Source organism: Agelaius phoeniceus, chromosome 10 (genome assembly GCF_051311805.1).
Source record: "Agelaius phoeniceus isolate bAgePho1 chromosome 10, bAgePho1.hap1, whole genome shotgun sequence".
In the NCBI taxonomy this organism is placed as follows: domain Eukaryota; kingdom Metazoa; phylum Chordata; class Aves; order Passeriformes; family Icteridae; genus Agelaius; species Agelaius phoeniceus.
The window spans coordinates 18,589,041-18,612,587 of NC_135274.1; the positions used below are offsets into that span (position 1 = coordinate 18,589,041).

Here is a 23,547-nt window from a genome sequence, read left to right on the forward strand (position 1 = left end):
CTTGGGGGCTGGTAGGTGAAAAGAACAAGTGATGCTTTTGTTTCCAGCTGTGCCAGTGCTGCAGCTCCCTGGAGAAAGGAGGATGCTCTGGGCTTTCCTTGGGGCTGCAGCTGGGATGAACTGAAGTCTGTGGAGTGTGTCCCAGCCCCCTGTAAATCAAGCCAGGCTTAAGAGAATCTTGGTCACCTTTCCTTGCACTCACCTGAAAAAACTCAAAAGACAATTTCTCCTTTTAACTTGGCTTTTGGTGGCGGGGGCCAAGGTGGGTGCTGTATGGGGTAGCTGAGGGAGTCAATAACTGCTGAGGAGCTGGAGCTGGCCCTTGGCTCAGCCCCTCTGCCTTCAGTCTGTGACCAGGTGAGGATGTCCAAGTGCGCATTTCCCATCGGTGGATGAAAAAATTCAAACCCAAACCCCAACCTGCAGTGTCTTGATTGTGGTTTAAAAGCAAAAACTTTTTAAAAGAGGGAAGAAAAAAACTCCAAGTTCTCCCAAACCCTCTTTCCCTGGGTGACAGGACGAGCAGGGGCTGAGCGGGATCCGGGCCCGTCCCGATCGCTCCCGTCTGCTGCACGTGGCGCCGGGAGCACCATCCTGGCCCCAGAATGCGCAGGCGCAGTCGGGCCCGGACTACATCTCCCGGCAACCCCCGCGCCATGGCGGCCGCCCGCCTCCTTCCCGGCAGCGCCCGCCGTCCCTTCCGGCTTCGAGCGGCGGCGGCGGCTCCGCGGGGCGGGCCCGCCCCGCCATGGCGTCCTGCGCCGACATCCTCCGCTCCGAGTTCCCCGACTTGGACGGCGAGCTCTTCGCTTACGTGACGGGTGAGCGGCTCCCGCCTGCCCGCTGCGGCTCGGCCTCCCGCGGCGCCGCATGTCGCGACACCTCCCCCTGTGGCGGCAGCGCTCGAATCGCGACAGGCGGCGGGGAGGGGTGCGGTGGGGGGACCGGGAGGGTGCCACCTGTCGCGACAGCGGCGGGGTGTGCAGCGCCGGCGCCGTGTGCCCGCAGGGATCCTGCACGGCGGCGGGGCGGACTTCGAGTCGGTGGACGAGCTGGAGGAGGCGGTGGGCGCACTGCTGCGGGAGGTGTCGCAGGACACCAAGGACGACGGCGCCATCAGGGAGATCTGCCAGCGCCTCTTCAACACCCTGCAGCTGTAAGGGTACCCCGCGTCCCCTCGCACCTCCTCACCCCACTCACGCACCTCACCACCCTCCTCCTCCTCTCCGTAGGGACGAGGGCCAAGCCCAGCGCTGCAGCCAGGTGTTGCTGGATGCCCCCATCCAGCTTTCCCAGATCACGGATGGATACGGTGAGTGATGCCCTCGGCTCACGTCCTGCCATCGGGGTGCTGGAGCTCGGGAGTGCTCTCCTGACCTTGGGAGGGGAGCCTCAGGCTCTCCCCCACAGGCACACGTCTGTTTCTCATTCTGCTGCTGAGCTCCGGGCAGCAGTGCCCAGGGGTGAGCTGGGGTGAAGGTGGAGGTGGAGAGATGCCCTTTGGTCCCCTCATCCTGTCGGCAGAGGGATCAGTCGTGTCTGGGCATGGGTGGTCATTAAGGCAGGGCTTTGCAGAGCCTCCCTACCACACGTGCTCACCAAGCCCAACCCCACTGTGTCCTTGCAGGCGACGCCAGCGCGGATCTGCTGCCGGGGCTGCTGCTGAAGAGAGGCCAGAGCTCGGTGAGTGAGGGCTGTGCCCTTCCTTGTGGGAACAGCTGACACGTGGTGCTGCAGGTGCCCTGCCCTGCTCCAGTCCAGGTTGCCCTTGGAGAGCAGCCAAGGCAGGCAGCAGCCTGGCTAGGAGTATAGCTGCAGGGGGAACTGCTCCTTCTTGTCAAGCTCTATAATTTGGGGAACTCTTGACCTTGGTCTGGTGAAGGGACTCCAGATGAGTTAGTAGCTTATTAATCTGACGAGATCTATTTTGCTGTAATTTCTTAGTGAACTCTGACTTTTGCAAGGACCTTTGGCTCCTACAGCAAGGATTTGATTGAGAAAATAGGATGTCCCTGAATGACATCTTGAATATTCAGTGAGGGGTAAAGCCCAGGGTAATGGCAGGAGAGGAGGGTGTGACAGGTGGGAAGTTAGCAGAGGGCTGCTGCAGGGACATTTTAAGCTCTAGAGCCATCTGTAGATTGTTGTGATTTGGGAAATAAGATCAAGAGCAGAGAAGTTTGGAAGTAGTTCCACTCCATGACCTGAGGAAATCAGGATGTCTGTATTGATGGAATGTGTAGCTGCTCAGGAGCAGCCTTGGCTTGCTGTCTGTGTTGGATGTGCCAAAGTCTGAGGATGGGTGAGGTGCAGGTGTACGTCCACAAAGCAAGGATAGCAGTAGCTGCACAGTGTGGGCAGTGTCATTGCAGGCTGGTCCCTCCCAGAGCTCCCTTTCCATGGGTTAGTGTGTTGAGGATGAGAACCCTTCCCTTGGAGGCTGAGACCTAACACGATTCCCACATGTCTGAATGGGAGCCTTAAGCAAAAACTGGCAGCTCTGGCTGGGTTTGGCACCACAGTTATTACAGCTGGATTCACTTTCCAGCTCTTGTGTCTGCAATTCAAAAAAGGATCTTCAGAAAAATTGGAGATGATTCTGAGCAGGTCTGGGGAGGCCTGTCAAGCTTTGGAGGACATCTTACTAGGAGATTCAGAAAGCTGGGTATGGTTTACAGAGTGACTCTGTCTGTAGGTGTGGAGTCACAGCTCTAGCAACAAGACTCTCTTCAGTCTGGCATGCAGGTCTCTAACGTGCTCTGGTGCCTGCAGAGTTGCCTAGAAATACCTAGGAGTGTTTTTGGTCAGCCACAAATATTTGACTCTGTGCAGGAGTAAGCTGGAGTGGGCTGGAAGCCTGGCCAAGACCAGAAGCCAGGTTTAAACACTTGGCACCTTCTTGCCTTCAGGGTTAATTAAATGCTTTTTGTCTCTGATCCACTGCTCAAGAAGAGTTTGTTCCAAACTGGCTAACGTTTAACGTGTTGGGAGGGGAAACACCTCATGGTGCACTTCAAGGGTGGGTGCAGGGTATGTCAGAAGAGGCACTGGGATGGCAGGTTGCTGCTGTTGAAGTGACTTGGCTGATCCAGATCCCTGGAACTACAGAAACTGACTTTACAAGAGGGTCAGCCAAAACCTCTGTCTCGCAGAGGCAAAATTTGTGTATGAGCTGTTGATTTAGGACTTCATTCCTGAGGTAGCTTCCTGGCCTGATTAGCCTCCTCAAAATATGCTTGAATCTGTCCCACTTTCCCTGTCCTTCCTCCCTCCCTTTCTTCCAGGCTTGAGAGGTTGATTGATCTTTTTTCCTCCCCGAGGTGGGCTTTTGGGGGTTTTGCTGAAGATGCTCTGTCTTCTTCAAACTCTGTTCTGTGTCCCAGATGGTGAATGCCAAGAAACTGGAGAAGGCAGAAGCTAGGCTGAAAGCCAAGCAGGACAAGAGGCTGGAACGGGATTCTCTGAAGTCATCTGGCCCTGTGTGAGTGTGCAGGGCACTTTGAACATCCCCATCCTGCTCTGCTGAGCATGGCTGGGATCTGGCTGTACCAGAGCTTTCCTGTTGAGCCCCCTCTCTGTGTTCTGTGTGTCCTCAGAGTCCTTGAGGAGGCATCTGCCAGCCAAGCTTCCAGCAAGAAGGAGACTCGCATGGAGTCGTCAGGCAAGAACAAGTCGTACGACGTGCGCATCGAGAACTTCGATGTGTCCTTCGGGGAGCGGTGAGTGCAGTGGAGACTGGGACAGAGCCTGCCTGGGATTTTGGACTATGGGGGATTGAGGCTGGATTGGAGAGCAGTTGAGAAGTTACAGAGGGTGTGGCAAAGATCAGGAAGCAAGGTGGGCACTGACCCTATTGGCTTTGGGCAGGAGGAGCCTGTGATTTTTGCTTGGCTGCAGCACAGCCTGAAATACAGCAGGGGCAGGTGGCTGTCAGTTATCCCCTCTTCATGGGACAGTCTGAGCAGGGAGCTGCCTGTTCCCTTGCTTCAGTGTCCTGCTGACGGGAGCAGACCTGAACCTGGCCTTCGGGCGGCGCTACGGGCTGGTGGGCAGGAACGGGCTGGGGAAGACCACGCTGCTGAAGATGATCGCCAGCCAGAGCCTGCGCATCCCCTCGCACATCAGCATCCTGCACGTGGAGCAGGAGGTGGCAGGGGATGACACGCCAGCGCTGCAGAGTGTGCTGGAGTGTGACACCGCTCGCGAGAGCCTGCTGCGGGAGGAGAGGGACCTGACAGCCAAGATCAGTTGTGGCAGGTGAGGTGATCCCCTGGACTTCCAGCCCTTCTGTGGCCTCTTCACCACAAGGTCTCATTCTGGGGTCTGTCCCTTCCAAAGCCAGGCTCTGGCAGGGTGGGCTGTATCTTGCCCACCTTAGTTCTGCCTGGGGAGATCGGCCTCCCCCAGCACTCAAACCCTGACTTGGTGAGTCCCACACACTCCTCCTTTTTCTGCCCTAGGGGAGAAGGGACAGAAGGTGCCAGACTGTCAGAGATCTATGCTAAGCTGGAGGAGATTGAAGCAGACAAGGCCCCAGCAAGGTGAGCCAGCCCTGCGAGCACTGCTGTGTGTTGGCATGGCCAGGGCTGAGCAGTGGTTTGGGGTATGGAAGGGTCATGCTGTGGCCCTGGGAATCCAGCATGTAGGGATGGGGTTTTCCCTGCTTTTCTTGTCTCTTCTCTGTCACAGCTCTGCTGGTTTAGGAATAGTTGGGCTTTCTGCTGAAGCTGGAGGGAATTTTTTTGCCCCAAATGGCTTTATAGGCTACAGGTTGCTGCTGCTGTCTGACCTCCCTAGGTTCCTGGTGCCTGGGGAGCATTTTTGGGATGATAGTGGTGGTGTGACTCTCTTCCTGGCCAAAGAGATGAAAACTCTTTGCAAATCTCCTGGGACTTCATGTGGATACTGTGCCCTGCTGGGCTACATTTCCTAGCCAAGTGCTTCTCTCGGGTGTGCAGGGATATTTTCCTGCACCAGAATGGCTTTGAAATATGCAGCAGAGTTCCCTTGGTGGTTGTGGGTCTGAGACCTTGGACTGTGCCCTGACATTGGATGCTGTTGCTGGATTCCAGTTCTCTCCCCTTTTCCCCAGGGCGTCCGTCATTCTTGCTGGGCTGGGCTTTAATGCAAAGATGCAACAACAGACAACCAAGTAAGTTCCCAAACTTTGGGCACTGAGGCAGTGATGAGGCTGGGGAAATGTTCCAGTTGAGCCCCAGGCACTACTGTGGCTGTAAGGAAGAGCAAGGGTTTATTCTTGCCCATCCAATGTGGTCTCCTGCCCTGGGGGTGCCTGTGGTCTCCTGCCATCTTTTCCTGCTGGACCTCAGATCTTGTGCTGTGCCTGAAATCTTTGCAGGGACGAGTTATCTCTGGGTGACAGCAGAGCCAAAAGAGCCATGGGGGAGCAGGGATCCTGCAGGCAGGCAAACACAGTGGTTCTGTGTTGAACAGTAACCCCTCTCTGCATCTTCTCTCCTCAGAGAGTTTTCTGGAGGCTGGAGAATGAGACTGGCCTTAGCCAGAGCCCTGTTTGCCAGGTTGGTGTCCAGGCTTTCATGCTCTGGGGTTAAGCCTCCTTGTTGTCTGTGCTGCAGGGGTGCTGCCTGGGGGCCCTCTCAACCCAAGCTCTTGAGGTGGGGGGTGTTGGAGGCACTGCAGCTCTGTGTGTGTGATGAGACACTCTGCACTGACCCTGTGCCCCTTCTCCTTCTGACACCCATGTCTTGTTTTCCCCAGGCCAGATCTCCTTCTGCTGGATGGTAAGTTGATACTGTGAGTCCCCCTCTGACACTGCTGTGCCTGCCTGTGCCCTTCCTGGGGTTGAGAACATGCCATGGCCTTTATCTGCCTGCTCAAAATAGCCCTGTGTGATGGGCTGGCCTGGCAGCACGGTTGGCAGCGGTGGCACAGGGAATTCTGCCCGGGCAGCAGCTCTCACTGTGCTCAGCAGAGCCTTGCCCTGTGCTCCAGCCAGGTGGTCTGCATGTCATCCTGCCCCAGGTTTTGTTCCCTTTCCCTTACTAGTCCCTGGAATGCACCTTGGCTGTCAGTCTGTGCTGGGGGAAGTCCCTTCACTGCAGAGCATGCCCAGGCTAGGTAGGGAGTCTGGGTGAGATGCTGCTGTGAGGAGCATCCCTGCCTGAGCCTCAGCCCCCATGCACACATGGCATTACACCCTACACATGTGTCCCCAGAGCTGGGCAGGGAAGGTCTCCAAGCAGGCTCTTTCCTCCCCAGTGCAGATCACTAGCTTTTCCTATGGGAAAAAAATATAATCCAGCCATCCCCATCCCTCCTGACCTCCTGGCCTTTTCCCCTTCCCTCAGAGCCAACGAACATGCTGGATGTGAGGGCAATTCTATGGCTGGAGAGCTACCTACAGGTACGGGGGGGGAGAAGACCTTGATACAAAGAAAGGGTGAGGGAGGGAGGTGTCCTCACCTCCCTGGGTGATGGGACCAACCCCCGAGCTCTGGTTTGATGGTGCTCAGGCCTCCCTCATGCTGTCTCCTCCAGACCTGGCAGTCGACCATCCTCGTGGTGTCCCACGACAGGAACTTCCTGAACGCGGTGGCCACGGACATCATCCACCTGCACTCGCAGCGGCTGGACATGTACCGTGGGGACTTCGAGAACTTCATCAAGATCAAGGAGGAGAGGCTCAAGAACCAGCAGCGAGAGTACGAGGCCCAGCAGCAGTACCGTGAGCACATCCAGGTACTGGGAGAAGCCAGCGGAGCTGGGCCATTCTTCTCCCAGCCTTGTCCCTTTCTCTCTGCCTTACTGCTGTAGGTTTGGCAGTGAGCAGGGTGGCTGGTGCTGAAGGGGATTTGAGGCTTTTCTCTCTCGCAGGTTTTCATTGACCGCTTTCGCTACAATGCCAACCGGGCGTCCCAGGTCCAGAGCAAGCTCAAGCTGTTGGAGAAGCTGTGAGTGCCTCTCCTGCTCCTCTCTGGAGGTGGGAAAGGGGCACTGCTCATGGGAAGAAATGGAGGTTCCCAGGGAACCTGGCAGATACAGTTCTGGTTTGGACTTTTTGGGTGTGGTCCAGAGGCTTTGGTTAAGATGAGGTGTCACAGAGCTAAAGGCTTTACCTGGGCTTCTGGTGTGGGAGCAGGCCTACAGTGCAGAGCACCTTGGTTATATGTTTCCTCTTCTTTCAGGCCAGCACTGAAACCTGTGGACAAGGAATCTGAGGTGATCATCAGGTAAGTGTCACCTGAGCCATTGTTTGGAGGGCACCTGGCTCCATTTCTGACATGAACTTCTCCAGGGTGCTGTCCCAGCTGGGACAGCCACCCCTTTGTGTGGGCCAGTTTTACTCTGACAGGGAGACCAGACAAGTCTCCTCATTCAGGCTGGGTTCCCTCTTGGGGCCAGGGCTGCAGGTCTTTGTTGCTTTCTCCTGACCATCCTTCCCTGAGGCCCTGCATGGTAGGGAGCCCTCCTTGTCACCTGGGGGGTTACAGAGGTTGTTCTGGGTGGTTGGGAGTCTCTGAAGTTCCTGCCCATCTCTCTCCTCTTCCTGCCTCCTCAGGTTCCCCGATGGCTTTGAGAAGTTCTCCCCCCCAATCCTGCAGCTGGATGAAGTAGACTTTTATTATGAGCCAAGTCACTACATCTTTCATTCCCTCTCTGTCTCTGCCGACCTGGAGTCCCGCATCTGTGTGGTATGTGGGATGGCAGAATAATGGAGGCTGTGAGGGACCTTGGGAGGACCCTGCCCAAAGCAGGGATAGCTTTGATTATAGGTCAGGTTGCTCAGGTCCTTGTCCAGTTGAATTTTGGATGTTTCCAGGGAGGACTATTTCTTCCATTCATCTGGGTCCGATCAGAGCATTTGATCATCCTCTTTTTGAGGAACATTGGGATATTTTTCCTAGTACTGTTTAGAACTTGTGATTTTATCCTTTCACTGCATACCTCTGGGAAGAGACTGAATCCATATACAACTCCTGTTAGATGACAGCAGCATGTAGTGGGGGCCCTGCTACGTTGGATGGGGCAGCAGACACTGTGCTTGCAGATGAGGCTGGGACTGGGTGATCCTTAGGCTTGAGAGTTGGGGAGGGAACATCTGGCACTGCTGCCAGAGCTGCTTGTCAATGATAGAAATGCAGCTTCCTGGTACACCATTTGTGCTCTGTCCTGCTCCCCCTCATCAATTGCAAGAACTGAAATTCCCTGATCATTGCCCCCTGCTCCTGCCTTCATGGATTTCACATTCTCCAATGCTGCTGCTGCTTCTTCTCTAGGTTGGGGAAAACGGAGCTGGCAAGTCAACCATGCTAAAGATCTTAATGGGGGAGCTGGCACCAGTCAGAGGGATCAGACATGCTCACAGGTACCTGGTTGGAAGGGCTGGAGGACTGGAGGAATGGTGCAGCTGGGGGCCACGCATGTGCCCCCTTATGGCACTGCAGCTATGAATGCTGTGGTTTTAGGGTCTGGTACCAGCTCCCAATCATTCTTCTCATTCTGCAGAAACCTAAAGATTGGTTATTTCAGCCAGCACCATGTGGATCAACTAGACTTGAATATCAGTGCTGTAGAGTTACTGGCAAGAAAGTTCCCAGGTGAGTTTTTGTTGATCCCAGAGGTCTCCTGTACTGTGCATGGAGGAGCATTGCTTTGTCCATGCTCCTGGGCGGAGGGCTCTGTTCCATCAGTGCTTAAGGGTCACTGCCAACACTGGGCTAACTCCCCTTGTCCAGCCAAGTTCAGGTCATCAGCCTTGAGAAGCAGGGGTAGCTGGTAGTCTGCAGATCTCAGGCTGGTGCCAAGTTTTGGGGGCAGATGAGCTGCTTTCCTGCTTATAGGATGAGCACTGGATGCCCCTTTCCCAGTTGCCAAAACCTCTGGTTCCTTTCTGGTTCCTTTCTGGTTCCTTTCTGGTTCCTTTCTGGTTCCTTTCTCCATTACTTGACACAGTGACAGGGACTTGGGAGAGGCATCACTCGGTGTCAGTCACCAGCCCTGCAGCCCCTGTCCTGATTGTGTTAGTCAGGTTTTCCCTACAAACCCCTGCATGGGAGGGAATTGCCTGGAAGTGCTGCTGATCTCCCATTTGCTGGCCTGGCAGAGGCTGTCCAGCTGTGACCCTGTGTCACACCAGGTGTGCCATAGCTGTGTTGTGACCTGATCCTGCAGGGAAGACGGAGGAGGAATACCGGCATCAGCTGGGGAGCTACGGCATCTCCGGGGAGCTGGCCGTGCGTCCCGTGGCCAGCCTGTCCGGGGGCCAGAAGAGTCGGGTGGCCTTTGCCCAGATGACTATGCCCTGGTAATGTTCTCCCAAATGCTGTTCGTTTTTGCATGGCTTCATCTCTGCACCTTGTTTCACCAGGAGGAAAGCAAGCATCCAAGGACTTTCTGCTACCCCACAGAAGCCTTGTCCTTGGGGGTTTTTATGGAGAGGGAGGTGTCACCCTGGGGGGACTGTGTGGAAGGAGGCAGGTGGTTTTCTCCCACTGCTTTGGGCTCACAGGGATAAGAGATGTCCCTGGGACTGGGCAGTGCCAGTTCTGGGGCCAGGCACATGCCAATGGCTGTGGCTCTAAGCAGCTAAAGCAGCAGTCAGGGTGCAGACCCAGCCTGAGCCGGTTTCACTGCATCCTCAGAGCTGTCTTCTCTTCCAGTCCAAACTTCTACATCCTGGACGAGCCAACAAATCACCTGGACATGGAGACCATTGAGGCACTGGCAAAGGCACTGAATAAGTTCCGGGTAAGGTTCTCCCAGCAACACCTCCTGCAGCCTCCAGCTCAAATTACTTGGTATCTCAGCCAGAGGCAGATGGTGAAATACCAGCAGTGACTTCAAGTCTAGGGCAGAATTTGGGAAATTAGTCACATTTCTGCCTTAGCCATCCATCCTGGTGGCTTGTTTTCATGATGGCTTTGGCTAGGAGTGGCTGAGAAGGGCAGTAGCAGCCCAGAGAGCACCTTGTCCCATCCTCACCTACACTCTGGCTTCTCACATGCTGTGTGCAGCTCCCAGCTTTGCCTTGAGGCCACTCACATCTTCCTTAGGCACGTTTTATTCCTGATCTCCAAAGACAGCCTCCAGATACCACTGTGATCAACCTGGATCACACTGGTTGTTGCTCAGGTTGGGGCAGTTTTCCAATGACAGAAAAGCTTAGCTGAGGCTGCTCAGGGCCCTACCCAGACACCTTTTCACTCTTACTGACTTTGTGTGGATTCTCTATCCTTGAAGTTGTTGGAGACCTGGAGAGCCAGTAACAAACCTTGCACTTGCCTTCTGAGAGAGATTAAGTATGTTACTGCTGCACATGGCTTCTCCATAGATGATCTGTCTGTCCCCCTGAAGGGAGGAAAAGCTGGGATGAGCTCCCTGCCAGTAAAATACTGTTAAGTTTCCCCTGGAGCTGATGGAAACCTGAAGTGCTGGGCACAGGCTAGACAGAGGCACAAGATCTCCATGCCACCAGTCCTGGGCCCTGGGTTATGCTCCGCTAAGTTCCCCATTTTCCCAATTGTGTATTGACAGGGTGGCATAATCCTGGTGTCCCATGACGAACGCTTCATCCGCCTGGTGTGCCAGGAGCTGTGGGTGTGTGAGAACGGCACCGTCACACGCATCGAGGGCGGCTTTGACCAGTACAGAGACATCCTGAAGGAGCAGTTCCGCAAGGAGGGTTTCCTATAAGGCAGGTGGGAGCCGGACTGTGCCAGGGGCTGGAGGGCAAAGCTCAGCCACCTCGGCTTCCATCCCAACTGTGCCTGGCAGAGTGCCGAGGACGCTGCTGCCCACATGGACCGTCAGCCATGCCATCAAACTGCCACCTGGCCTGCTCTCCCCTCCCGGGGCCGGCTGGAAGGACAGCGTGGGAGCACGAGCCTGGTGTGCGTGGCCAGGGGCACGCCAGGGCTCTGGCACTGGCCAGGGCTGTGCCTGGCACTGGGCACACTGGGAAGGCTGTGCCTGGAGCTGCTGCTGTGCCGAGAGGAGGGAAGGCAGAGCATCCTGACCCTCGGTTTAACTCCGTGCTCTGCAGGGCAGAAGAGCTGTTCTCCGTGTTTCTTCGCTTCACCCTCTGCCTTTTTCTTTCTTTGTTTTTTTGTTTAACTGCCTGAGCACTAGTCCGGCTCCATCACATGCTACTGTCCTCCCTGCTGCCTTGGAGGGAAACGAGGCATTTGCTGCTAAAAGTGACCCCTGCCTCTTCCCCAGCCCCCCGATGCCGGGGCTTGCTTACGTCTGTAGTGCCAAGGGAGCCAGAACCCGGTTCTCCCGGGCGTGCTCCCTGCTCCTTTCCCTGTGCTGCTGCCTGCCTTGCCTTTGAGCCGGCTCGGGGGTGGACTGCCCTGGGGTGGGCTGCCCAGCATCCCTTCCTGCCCACCCACACAGAGGTTGTGGTGTAAATAAACCCAGGACACAGTGGGTGCAATGCTCTCCTTTCCTTGGGGGGCTGTGGGGCTTGATTTTGGAGGGGAGGGGGGGATTGTCCTGCTGTTGCGTCAAGCACAAGGCTGATAAGGGGGAGATGCTTTCCAGATTATTCTGTCTGAGTTAAATGGCAGCTCTGTGGTGCAGGTGAGGCTGTGACCTCCTGGATGGAGCGTGCCAGTGTCCCACATGGACAGTGGGAGGCCACCGGCCACCTTTCAGCACATGCAGCTGGTGTGAGGCTGGCTTGGGTCTCAGCTCTGGAGGGTACCGGATCCAGTGGTGGTTTGGGGGGGAAATGGGCCCAGGGTGGGCAGGAGGAAGAGGGCAGAGCTTTAAATTACATTGAGCAGGGAATGGGGATCTGTTTCTGGGTGTCAGAGAGGAGCCAGGAAACATCAATACCTTAGGAAGCAACAGGGTAATACCCATAAATTGTCTCAAAGGAATTATTAGACACGGCTTCTCCCAAATGGCAGAAGGCCCCCAGCTGAAGTGTCTCCACACCAAAGCATGCAGCATGGGTAACAAGCAATATGAGTTGGAAACCATGGTGCTATTAAAAATCTATGACATAATTGCAATCAAAGAAACAGATGTGCCACACAACTGGAATACTGCAATGGGGGCTACAAGATTTCAGAAGAGAGAATGGGAAGGAGGGGCAGGGGTGTTGGACTCTCCTAAGGAAGGGACAGGTAGTGAAGAGCTGCCTCTGAGTAACAGCCATGAACAGGCTGAGAGCCTGTGGGTAAGAAATCAAGAACAGGACCAGCAAAAGACATCCTGTGTTTGGCATCTACTACAGGCTGCCGGTGGGAACGGGGGGGTTGCTTGAGGTACGTTGGCAAACTCAGTGTATCTTCAAGTCCTGCATCCAAGTTGTTTATGAAGATTGGAAGAGCACTGGCCTTAAAATTGAGCTCTGCAGAACCCCACTAGTGACTGGTCACCAGTCTGATGCCACCCCATTCACTATAACCTGATCCATGAGCCTATTGCTCACCCATCCCATGACATATTTATCCAGCTTGTGCTGGACATTCTGTCCAGAAGAATCCTGGGAGACCGTATTGAAAACTTTACTGAACTCCACATTTTGTATCAAGGCTTCCCTAAATCAACTACTTGAGTCACCTTGTCCTTAAAGTAAGTTAAGTTTCTCAAGCAGAACTTTCCCCTTATGAACTTGTGCTGGCTGTGACTGATGCCTGCGTTGTCCTTCAGGTATTTTCCCATAACTCTCAGAATAATCTCCATAATTTTTCTAGGCACTGAAATGTGACTGATAGGCCTATATTGCCCAGGATCATCCCTCTAGCCCTTTCAGGGAAAATGTTTGCCAGTTTCCAGTTGAGTGGGATCTCTCCAGATTCCAATAGCAGTTCAAAAATCATTGAGAGGGGTCTCATGATGACATCCACCAGCTCTTTTGAGTACTCTTGGATGAATTCCTATAAAGGGATTCAGCTGGAACACAGATCCTGCACAAGTTTGGGATCGACTGGGAGTTTATCATTCTCACAGCCATGGTCCTCCAGCTCAGGGACCCCTCGAGCCCATCACTGGTGTTGAAAGTTGAAGTGAAGAAGGCATTAAACATCTTTGCCTTGTCTATGTACCTACTTGGGGGGTGCCCATCCTCATCTAGCAACGAGAAAATATGAATTCTGGGGTGGCTTTTGCTGTTGACATATTTTGCAAAGAGGGAGTGACTTTTTACACAGGCAGATAGGGATGAGAGGAGGGAGGAAGCCTTTAAAGTGAAAGAGGGGACACTTACTTTGGATATTGGGATGAATTTCCTCCCTGGGAGCGTGTGGAGGCAGTGGCACAGGTTGGCCGGAGCAGCAGTGGCTGCCCCAGCCCTGGAGCTGTTCCGGGCCGTGTCGGACGGAGCAGCCCGGTGGGGTGGGGTGGGTGCCGGCCCGGCCCGGGCGCGCGGGGACCGTTCGGACGCGGAGTTCCCCCCGAGCCCCAACATTCCCTGAGCCGCGACCCCGCGCGGGCGCTGGGCGGTGCCGCGGCGTTGCCGTTGGCGGCGGCGGCGGGTCCGGGCGAGTCCAGCCCGGCTGCGCTCCCGTACTCGGTACCGGGAGGGGCGGACACTCACCGGCACCCCCCCGCACCGGGACGGCCGGGACGAGGCCCCGCCCCTGCCTTCCCCGCCACCAGGTGGTCCCGCCCCTGCGGCCGGGGCGGCGCTCGAGCCTCGTTCCCACCGGCGGCGGGCACCGCACCGCACCGCACCGGGACTGCTACCGGCACCGGGACTGCTACCGGCACCGCCACCGGCACCGGCATGAGCGCCGGCGGGCAGCCGGCGGAGCCCTGCCCCCGCGGCGGGCCGTGCTCGGCGGGGAGCAGCCCCGTGCCCAGCCCCGCGTCCCCGGCGCCCGAGGAGGTGAGCGGGGCGGCGGAGAGCGGATGGTGGTGGGGGGCGGCTGCGAGCTGGGCATCGGGGGTGCCCTCCGGAGCGGGGGGGATCGTCTGTGTGTGCGGGAGGGGGGTGGGCTCGTGTGGCTGTGTGTGTGCGGGGGGGTCCCCCCTATGTGTGTGCGCGGGGGGGGAGTCCCTTCTGTGTGTGCGTGTGCTGGGGGGGTCCCCTCAGTGTGTGTGTGAAAGGGGGAGGGGGTCCCCTGTGTGTCTGTGTGTCCGGGCGGGTCCGCTCTCCGTGGCTCTGTGTGTGTACGGGGGGGTTCACTCTGTGTGTGTGTGTAGGGACAGGGGTGCCCTCTGTGTGCTGTGTGTGTGTACGGGGGGGTCCCTCGGTGTGGCCGTACGGGGGGGTCCCCTCGATGTGGCCGTGTGGCGCGGGGGGGCTGTGGGTCCCTCCGTGTGTGTCTGTGTGTGCTGGGGGGGGTCGTGTGTCGCGGAGGGCCTCGTGGGGGAGCGCTGTGTGCGGGGGGGTGGCGGTGCTGGAGGGGGGAGCTTGGTGTGGAGGGCTGGGGGGGCTCTGTGTGTGTCTGAGTGTCTGTGTGTGCGCGGGGGGGCGGCTCCGTGTGTGCCCGCGGGGGCTGTGCGTGGGAGAGGAGCCCTCGGGGGGCGGCTGTGGGCACGGGCGGGGGATGCCGCCCCGGGGGGGGCGGTGGCGACACTCGGGGTCCCCATGAGGGGGCCCGGAGTGCTCCGGTGGGCTGGGGGCTGCGGGGGTGCCGGGGTGCCCGTGTGTGTGCAGGGAAGCGGGGGTGCTCCGCGCCGGTCCGGGGGGAGCGGGGGGTCCCGTGCCGGCGCGGTTGCCGCGGGCGCGGGGGTGTCGGTTTGGGGGGCGGGGTCCCCCCCGGCCGGTCGGCCGGGGCAGGACCGGCAGCGCGGCGCCATCTTGGGAGCCATCAGGTGCCCGGCGCGGGGACGGGCGGTGCGGGGGGGCCGCCATCGACACCCCCTCCCATCCCCGGCCGCCGCCGCGGGGGGAGCGCCGCGGCCCGGCCCCGGCTCCCCCTTGATCGGCCGCGGGGTGCGGGGCTGCCCCGGTGGGGCGCTGGTGCTGCCGGCGGCGCCCGGCCCTCCCACCGCTCCCCCCGCGGGACCGAGCCCCGAGCGCGCCGGGCGCTGTCTCGGGAGCGTCCCCCGTCCCGGAGTCACCGCCCGTGGGTGGACATCCCAGCACCGGGCCCCCGAGCCGCTGATTCAGGCTCCGCCAGCGGCCGCCCGGCTCCGGGTGTCCCGGCATGTCGTCACGGTGTCGTCGCGTGTGTCCGGCCCTCCCTCCCCCCCCCCGCCCAGCCCCGCCGCCACCCCGCCCGGGATCTGGGTTTAAAGGGAAGGGCTGCATTTTCCTCGGCAGATGAGGAAGAGTTACGGGAAGGATGGGTGTTTGGGTGACCTCGATATTCTGTGCTTGTAAAACTGCCGGGTGGTCCAGGGCTGCCGCCAGAGCCGGCTGTGATATCGGCTTGGTTGGGATGTCCCGGGAGTTTAATCCACTCGTGGTGTTCGTTGCAGCCACTTCAGAAACGGCGGAGAACTGTGGAGGATTTCAACCAGTTCTGCACCTTCGTTCTGGCCTATGCAGGCTACATCCCCTACCCTGAAGAGGTAAGTGGGCTTGCACAGTGTTCCTCTACAAAGACACTGGTTCTCCTGGTCTCCTTGCCATGTGCAGACTCAGCTTCTAATCTTTGAGAATCATGGATTGGTTTGGGTTGGAAGGGACCTTAGAGATCATCTAGTTTCAACTCCCCTACCATGGGCAGGGGTGCTGCCCACTAGATCAGGTTGCTCAGGGCCCATCCAGTCTGGCCTTGGAGTTTGGGTAGACACTGCTGGAGAGTCGTTCTCTCCTTACCCCGAATATGTGTGCTCTGGTCTCCCCTGCTAATCCTTCATCTTCCCCTCTTGCCACTAGTATGTGCCCTGGACCCACGGAGGCAGCATGAGCCCCCAGAACAGCACGGGGAGCACTCAGGACAGCGACAGCTCAACCTCATCTCACTCCTCTGATGGCCACATCCCCATGGACAATAGGAAGAGCAGGAATGCTGTGGCCAGGGGGGCTGTGGGCAGTGGCCTGCTAATGAGCAGCCCTGCCTTTTCCACCGCCTTCTACAACGTCCGGCCCCAGCAAATCAAACGGAAGAAGCCACCAGCAAAGAAACGCATTTTGGAGCAGGAGGTGAAGAAGAGGGTGCCGCTGAGTGCTTGGAAGGACTTTGGGGCAGAGCAGGACGGGGTGAAGCAGCTGGCTGCACTGGCAGGACAGCTGTCTCCTGTGAAAGAGGAGCTATTGGAGCCTTCCCTCAACCCACCTGGGGACCCCCAGCCCAACTCCCTCCTGGAGGAGCCAGTGATGGAGGAGAAGGACTTGATGTACGGAGCACAGGGAACTGAGAAGCCAGCAGATGATCCTCAGCTTAAGGAGCATGACTCCTTTTCTGGAGAGAGGAAAAGCCCTAGTCCCTGTAATACCTTGGACCAAAGCACAGGGGAAGATACAAGCAGAGAGACCTCCCAGTTCAGTGGTAAGTGCCTGGGGGACTGCAGAGGGTCCTGTTGTGCTGCAGCCAGTGCCAAACATTGTCCCTCCCTCAGCTGGAGCCACCCTTGCTGGCCACAGGGAGGGCCTGTCTGTAGCCCAAGCTTTTCCCAGTAAGAGGAATACTTTTGGGACCTGGGGGACTGAGGAGCAGAGGGCAGGAAGCTGACCAGGCCTTTGGTAGCTCTGTTCTGCAGAGCAAGCCATGCAGACCTGAAACAGGTCTGAAGTGGGGTGTAGGGCTGCCTTACTCATCTGATTTTGGTTTTTTTTTCTTTTTCCCTCTTTTGCAACTTTAGCAGTTGAATTCGCAGAAGTTCCCAACACCAAAGCAGAAGGTGAGTGGGGGGCTGTCCCATTTAACAGCAGTAGAACTGGCTGGCGTGGCCACAGCCAGACCTGCAGCTGGTAAGGAGGTATCTGAGCCGTGTCTCTCTCTCTCCCCAAGCAGATGATGATGCCTGGGATCTGATCACTTGCTTCTGCATGAAGCCCTTCGCAGGGAGGCCCATGATCGAATGTAACGAATGCGCTACCTGGATCCACCTCTCCTGTGCCAAGATCCGCAAATCCAACGTGCCTGACATTTTCATCTGCCAGCGGTGCCGCGATGCCAAGCAGGAGATTCGCCGCTCCAACCGAGCCCGGACAGTGCCCCGCAAGCGCCTCGTTGACTGATGCTCCTGCAGAGCAGGGAGGCCGGGGGTCCCTTTTTAACCTGAAGACTTAGACAATCAATGCACTGGCAGGGGAGGGGCTGGGACACAGGGCCAGACTGTCCCCCTCACACCTCTGGCCCCTGAAAGCTGCCCTGCGTGTTCTCCCCGAGGATCGGATCGGCCACAGAGCTCGGTTATCCCAGAAGTGTGCAGGGGATGGGAGGGTGGTCCAGATGCTCATCCCTGTGGGTAGTGTGTTAGTGTTTGTGATCTCCTGGGGCCCCACATGCACTAACTGTTGGATCCCACCTCCTCCTCACAGCCCCTCCAAAGAGCCCTGCCCATGTGCCTTCTGCACTTTCCCTGGGGGATGCAGGCCCCGCTCCTGTCCTGGTGACACTCAGCTCAGCCCCTACCTGCCAGTCCCCATGACTATAATTCTTAACTGGGTTCTTTCCTACTTGCACATCTGGTTACTGTGGGACCACAGCTGGGGGCAGGGTGTGGGGCAGCCCCCTGTCACACAGCAGCCCCCAGGCTCGTCCCTGTGCCTCTCTCCTCCTGTGGAAAGCCTGGGCCCCAAAAGTGCTTTATGTTTTTATAGTTAATTTGTATTATAGTTAATTTGTATTATAGTTACTTTGTATTATAGTTACTTTGTATTATAGCAAATTCTGGTCCTTGCCCTGTGGAGTGTGACTGGAGTCTTATGTATATAATAAATACTTTTGCCATAACAGTGGTGGCTTTGACATAGGTCAGTGACCTTGATTCTCATGTTCCTTGGGGACCCAAGTGCTCCCCTGCTTCCCTTCTGCTGCGGCTGGGAGGGGACCCAGTGTAGGGACACCTCTCAGCCCTGCTACTCCCCCAGGTAAATCCCAAGCTGTACAAACAACAGGAAACGAGTGGACCAGTGCATCCATGTTTAATTTGGGAATGACCACCTCCCACACTACTGCAGTTTACAGGGATGCTCCATGGGTAGGTTCTCAGGAGGTGCATGGCCTGGGGGACAACCTTTTCAGTAGGAATCATGTTCCAGAGCCTGCTGCCATCTCATGGGGAATGTCATGGGTTATTCCACAGACGCAGCAGGTCAAATGGCTCAGGGAGGAAGGGTGTCCTTGTGCCTTTGATGCTTAAGGCACATCACCGACTCAAAAGGAGAGTTTTGCTCTTGGGCTGTGACAAACCTTCCTTGTCTCTGTCTCCACTCTGGAGTGCAGTTAGAAATTAGTCCTGACAGCAACTGAGGTGCGAAAGGTTCCAGTTTTCTCCACAAAATAAGCCTCTAATTCCAACACAGAGATGTCACTGGTTTCATTTGCAGATCCAGACATGTGTCAGCTTCCATCAGGCATGCTGTTGGGACAGGTGGGAGATGCAGTGAGGGTGACAGGACAAGAAGGCTCTGGGGTCTGAGAGCTGACCTGGCTGGGGCAGCAAGAAGGCACTGTTTGTGGGGACCCTTACCAAGCAGGGTCCTGCTGGTACAACTTTTCAGTTCTAAGGCTATAAACAGTTCAGGAACAGCAACTAACCTGGGTATAACTTCTATGCTAGGGAACAAAGCTGGAGTTAGGCAACCAAACAAGTATCCAGTTGAGGTAGGCAGGCAGTGGTTTATTCCTCCTTGGCCCACACAGAGCTGCCTGCCTTCTGCTCCAGGTGGGGAATCACTGCCTCCGTGTAAAACTTCTCCAGCTTGGGCACTGTCTTCCCCCAGAACTCCCTGTCAAACTCCACGGGGACCACAGCTGTCTCCTTGTTGGTGTGCACCACAAAGTCAGCCCTCTGCAAGCCAGTGGTTCCCAGCTGGCACTGGACCTGGGTAAAGTAGGGATGATTCTTCTTCAGGACATAGGAATCCCCATCCACCTCCAGGCAGAAGTCCTTGTCCTTGCAGGCCTCACGCACTGTCCTGTTCCTATGCTTGTAGGGACACTTCACCTCCAGGAGCCCCAGGTCCTTCCCTGTGGCTGGATCCTTGATGATCCCATCCGGGCTGGCAGCAAGCCAACTCTTCTCAGGGTGGATGAAGAGGCCACAGTCCTCCACTTGCACTGGCTTGCCCCCCTTCTGTAACTTCTGCTTGTAGGCCTCCACAGCCACCTTCTCATTGCGGATCCCCCAGGACATGGCTGGGGTCTGCACCTTGGAGCCAGAGCCCACCACCTCTTTTAGGTACGACTTGGGTACCTCGTCTGTCTTGCTGTTGGCAAACCTGCTGTTGGCAATTTTGGGGGCCACGGAGGCGGTGATGCGGTTCTCCCGCCACTCGTACCACTTGGGGTTCTCCCGCTGGCCCCGGGTCTCCTTCTCCACCCTTGGGATATCTTGGCTCCTTACAGGGGGCAGGAACTGGTCACAGGCCTTGCTCAGGTCAGCCCCAGGCTGCTTCTTCTGTGGGTACAGCTCAGTTCTGGCAGGACCAGTGGCTCCCTTGGCATCAGGTGCCTTCTGGGCTGTAGAACTCCTGCTGGGTGCTCTGCTCTTGTCCCCAGCATCGCCTCGGGCTCCGCGGGATGCTGTGGATCTCGGCTGAGCAGAGTCTGCCTTTGTCCCCCGGCCCTGCGTGGGGGTGGCAGCCTTGGCAGCCGAAGTGCTTCGGGACTGGCTCCCTGCAGCTGCAGCCTTGGCCCGGGTGGCTGAAGTGGAAGGCGGGGGTGCAGCGGGAGCAGTTTTGGAGGCGGTTGTGGCCGGTCGGGGGGATGATGTGCCAGCAGACTCCTTCCTGGGTCTCCCCATTGCTACAAGTCAGAGGATCTTGTACTGTGGACATGAAATAAAGTTTAATGCAGATCTTCACAACACTTCTTTCCCTTTCCTTAGCCCTCCCTGCGCCTGCTCCAGGGCACACCGTGTCCCTGCCAGAACTGCTACTCCCACACCTTCCCTCGGCTCACGTGTCTCGGTGGAATGGCAGCAGGCCCAGCTGGGGTGCTTGTTCTCACCCCCCTTCCCGCATCCCAGCCCGGGCCGCCCCGAGGATAGGGCGGGGGCACAGCGGAGCCATCCCCGCCGGGAGCGGTGCCGCAGGAGCCGCTTCTGCCCGGGGACCAGGCGCGTTCCCCGCGGGCCCATCCGCTCGGCCAGCGGGGTGCCGGGAACCCCCAGCACCACCCCGGGGACCCCGGGCGCGCTCCGGGACCGCGGTGCGGAGCTCCCCGCCCGCTGCCGCCGCTCTCACCGCTCCGCCGCCGCCGCTCCGGAAGCGCGTCCCGCCTTCCCCACGTGCCGCAGGGGCGGCGGCCCGAGGCTGCGGGAGGGAGGGCGGTGCGGGGCCGGGCCGGGCCGGGCCGGGCCGGGAGCAGCCGTCGGCCAAGCCCCCGGTCCCCGCTAGAGGGAAGCAGCCGCTCGGGCATTGGCGCCGCTGGATGTGTTCGGGCATGCCCGCTCCCTTCCGGCCCGACATCCCCCTGCCTTCCCCCGCATCACGCTCCCCGGCACCCCCGGACATTTTACGCTGGGCTGGGGACAAACTCCGCAGCCTCGTCCGTGGGTACGGGTCCGAGCCCGGCCCTCGCGTAGCCCATCCCCGCCCGTGGGCAGAGCTCCCGAGCTCCACTGTGAAGGGACAGGCTGACCTGACGCGACCCCGCCCCGGTGGCCCAAGCTGGTCTGATCCTCCACGTCCCACCGCGAGCAGACGTTCGGGAGAAGGGCAGGAGCCGGAGCGGCGATCCCCACCTGGAGCGATCCCCACCTGGAGCGCCCGCTGTGCTGCTGTGAGCAGGGCCGGGCGCAGGGACGGCACAGCCCCACCCCGAACCTCGCCGAGGGCTCGGCCCCGTGCGGGAAGCAGAGAGAGGCGTCACGGCACGCGAGTTTCGGGTTCCTCAAATCCCGGCAGTTTCGGTTTCTCTGGAGAGGCTGGCGCCGCCGAGCGAGCCCCGGCGGGGAGGCTGCCGAGAGCCCGATCCCCCTGGGCCCGCCCCACGGCTGGGAGCCCCTGTTGTTTTCGGCTGCCGAAAGCAAATCCAGCAGCCGCCGGTTTGGCCTGGGTCTGTGTCAGAGCCAGCCCCACAGGGGCTTCCAGCACCCCCATCTACCTCTGCCAGCATGCTGGGAAGATTTCGGTTAGGCAGGCTGAAGTGCTGACAGCATTCCCAGCCCCTCTCCCCAAGGATCCCAGATGTCTCCACCAGCCATCTCTAGCTCTGCTGATGTGTCCTTTCATTTCCTCCCTCCAGGCCCTCTGTAACTCCCCACAGCAGGGCAAACCAGTATTACCTAGGTTAAGCCAAAGTGTGCCTGATTTTGACCAGAAACATCACTGGCACCTTCCTCCTCCATGGCTGCTCATCCCCAGGATTTGGTTTAGTTCTTGTTTATTATGGAGCAGCTAAACAGGATGCCCCTGCCCCTCTCCCTGCAGGCAAGCCTGTGCCATCTTCAGCAAGGTCTGACGAGTTGCAGCTGCATTGAGCACAGCTCCTGCCAGCCTGGGTTTTGGGTTATTTCCCAAAATAACTCAACTCACATTAAATTCACAGGGTTTGTCAGCTACTCAGGACCTGAGAGCATCTGTAAAATCTCTGTGGTCTGTGCCCCCTCCATCAAGCCCTATCAATGGCTGATAATTCAGCTCCAGGGAGAGGTAATTTGAGGATAAACAACCAGATCCTGATTGGGTAAAACCCTTGGGTTGTGCTGCAGCTGCTGATGAGGTGTTGCTGGGGTGTGAAGGAGCTGAATGGAGCTATTGGGCTGAGCTGGGTCTCTGTTTGCAGAGTTTAACATATATTAGCTCAGCACTCTGCTGAAGAGCAATGCCAAACTCTCCAGGTCTGTTTGTGTCTGTGATGAGCTGCTGTCGGGAAGCTGTGACAGTGCAGAGCAGGGACACAAACACCTGATGCTGCTGGGAGCAGATTGAGATGGAGCCCTTCTGAGTCTCCTGCCGAAGCTGCCCACACGCTGGGGAGACAGACCCAGCTGTGTCCCCAGTGCTGCTCAGGCCATTGTCACTCACCTGCTGTCACACCGGGGCCGAGCTCTGACGCTGGGGGATGGCCAAACTCCAGCACCCCGGCTGGTGGCACTGAACCAGTGCTCGCATTTGGATGCTTTTCTTCACCTCCGCTTGGCCTAGAAATGATATCTCAGAGAAAAATCAAAGCTTGTGGGTTTTTTTCTGGGGCTGGAGTGGCTGTGGCGCTTGCTGTGATGATGGGAGTGGGAGTCCCATGCACGTTGCAGGCTGTGAGGATGTGTTGCAGTGTGTGTGGGGCCTCCAGCAGCTCCCAGAGCGGGTGGCTGTCACGGGAAGATAACACATGGATTACCATCCTTCTCCTGTGGTTGTAAAGCAGAGGGAATGGGAGCAGCTGCACACTTCAGCTCTCCTCTCTGCACTGGAGGGGAAGTGATGTGCCACAGGGCATCTCACATGGGGGAGGGAATGGCTCAGAGTGCTCTAGCAAGGGCCCTAGGGATGCACAGAGTGCCTCTTGGCCAGATAATTGTTGGCTAACGCTCGGGGTGAGGGGTCAGGAAGGAGGAGTGCGTCTCACGCCACCGTGTGCAGCCTGGGGCGTCTTCCAGCGAGATTTCCGTGCCTTGCTCCTGCTGTCACCTGTGAAACCCGTGTCAAGGAGCTGCAGCTGCAGTGGCATATGGGTCAGCTCAGAGGTGAGATCTAAAAATACCTGCTGAGGACTGGGGACTGCTCCCCTTGTGGTGCTGCTGGATTTTCTGCCCCAGTTTGTGCCTGGACTGGCTCCAGGTTCGGTGTGGCTGTGGCGGTGGGTTCTGCCGTGCCGGAGGTGGGTGGGGGGGACTCCTCTCTGTGTCTCTATAAAAAGAGCTGCAGCAGCACAGTCCTATCTATAGCACAGGGAGCTGCCTGGGAAAGGCAGGGCAGGGATTAGCCCAAATCTGATGGATTTCTCTGGTCCTGCTTGGGAACGTGGGGCTGTCAGTGGCTGAGGGATTCCCAGTGCGCCCCAGGCTGTGAGATCTCCCTGCCAGCAGACATGTCCTGACTTTGCTGGGATTTCCTGACTGCCTGCACCTTCCCCAGGGGGGCTTGTTGTCACACTTGTGTCCCAAAAGCTGCACTGTCCCTGAATCCCCCCTCGTTCCTGCTCCTCAGGGCTGTGATTTCACTGCAGCACATGGAGGCTGATGAGGAAAGCCCAGTGGTACCCCAGGGCATCTGGGTTTGGGGTGGATATTGAGCATCTACCTGCTCCCAGTCATTTTGTTATGGCCTCAGGGCAGCTGAGACCTTTCCTAGTGAAGCTGGTTGTGACACTTGTGGCCAATGTGATTTGTACTGGAGAGTTCAGCTGGTTGATGGGGGCTATTTTGCCTCATGATCTGTTGGGGGGCACACAGGGCGTGGTTACATATCCCAGTCACACAACCCCCCTGGTTTTTCTTCCTGCAGCATCACCAGGGGTCTCACCAGTACCCCAGTTTGCCTGGACACTGCTATTCTGTGGGTACAGAGCAGCCCACAGCCATGGACTGTGCTCTTGACTGGTGCCT

General features: G+C 57.8%; 3 protein-coding genes across 7 annotated transcripts; 2 read left to right on the plus strand and 1 right to left on the minus strand.

The window, feature by feature from the left end:
* Positions 1–664: 664 nt before the first annotated feature.
* ABCF3 (ATP binding cassette subfamily F member 3) lies at positions 665–11,409 on the plus strand. 2 transcript variants are annotated; one of them, XM_054639042.2, is made up of 22 exons: positions 665–821; positions 1,009–1,156; positions 1,233–1,312; positions 1,628–1,683; positions 3,384–3,481; positions 3,597–3,719; positions 3,991–4,257; positions 4,461–4,541; positions 5,093–5,152; positions 5,484–5,540; positions 5,740–5,762; positions 6,330–6,385; positions 6,520–6,720; positions 6,856–6,932; positions 7,167–7,211; positions 7,541–7,673; positions 8,259–8,347; positions 8,488–8,579; positions 9,154–9,286; positions 9,642–9,729; positions 10,516–10,679; positions 10,756–11,409. In XM_054639042.2, exons 1-21 carry the CDS (start codon positions 749–751, stop codon positions 10,672–10,674), a joined length of 2,139 nt encoding a protein of 712 aa, XP_054495017.1. In that variant the 5' UTR covers positions 665–748; the 3' UTR covers positions 10,675–10,679; positions 10,756–11,409. The 2 variants fall into 2 exon arrangements, with proteins under 2 accessions (XP_054495017.1, XP_077040171.1); XM_077184056.1 differs by having other exon boundaries at positions 10,516–11,409.
* A 2,171-nt stretch (positions 11,410–13,580) lies between these two features.
* LOC129124224 (PHD finger protein 13-like) lies at positions 13,581–17,801 on the plus strand. Its single transcript, XM_054639048.2, has 5 exons — positions 13,581–13,819; positions 15,361–15,453; positions 15,764–16,376; positions 16,690–16,728; positions 16,842–17,801. The coding sequence occupies exons 1-5, from the start codon at positions 13,718–13,720 to the stop codon at positions 17,066–17,068; spliced, it is 1,074 nt and encodes a 357-aa protein (XP_054495023.1). The 5' UTR covers positions 13,581–13,717; the 3' UTR covers positions 17,069–17,801.
* Positions 17,802–17,960: 159 nt separating this feature from the next.
* LOC129124404 (uncharacterized) lies at positions 17,961–20,952 on the minus strand. Of its 4 annotated transcripts, none has more exons than XM_077184059.1 (2): positions 20,759–20,952; positions 17,961–19,824 (listed from the first exon to the last, which is right to left on the minus strand). In XM_077184059.1, exon 2 carries the CDS (start codon positions 19,798–19,800, stop codon positions 18,676–18,678), a length of 1,125 nt encoding a protein of 374 aa, XP_077040174.1. In that variant the 5' UTR covers positions 19,801–19,824; positions 20,759–20,952; the 3' UTR covers positions 17,961–18,675. The 4 variants fall into 4 exon arrangements, with proteins under 4 accessions (XP_077040174.1, XP_054495356.2, XP_054495355.2 ...); XM_054639381.2 differs by having other exon boundaries at positions 20,743–20,952; XM_054639380.2 differs by having other exon boundaries at positions 20,640–20,951.
* Between the last annotated feature and the right edge of the window lie 2,595 nt (positions 20,953–23,547).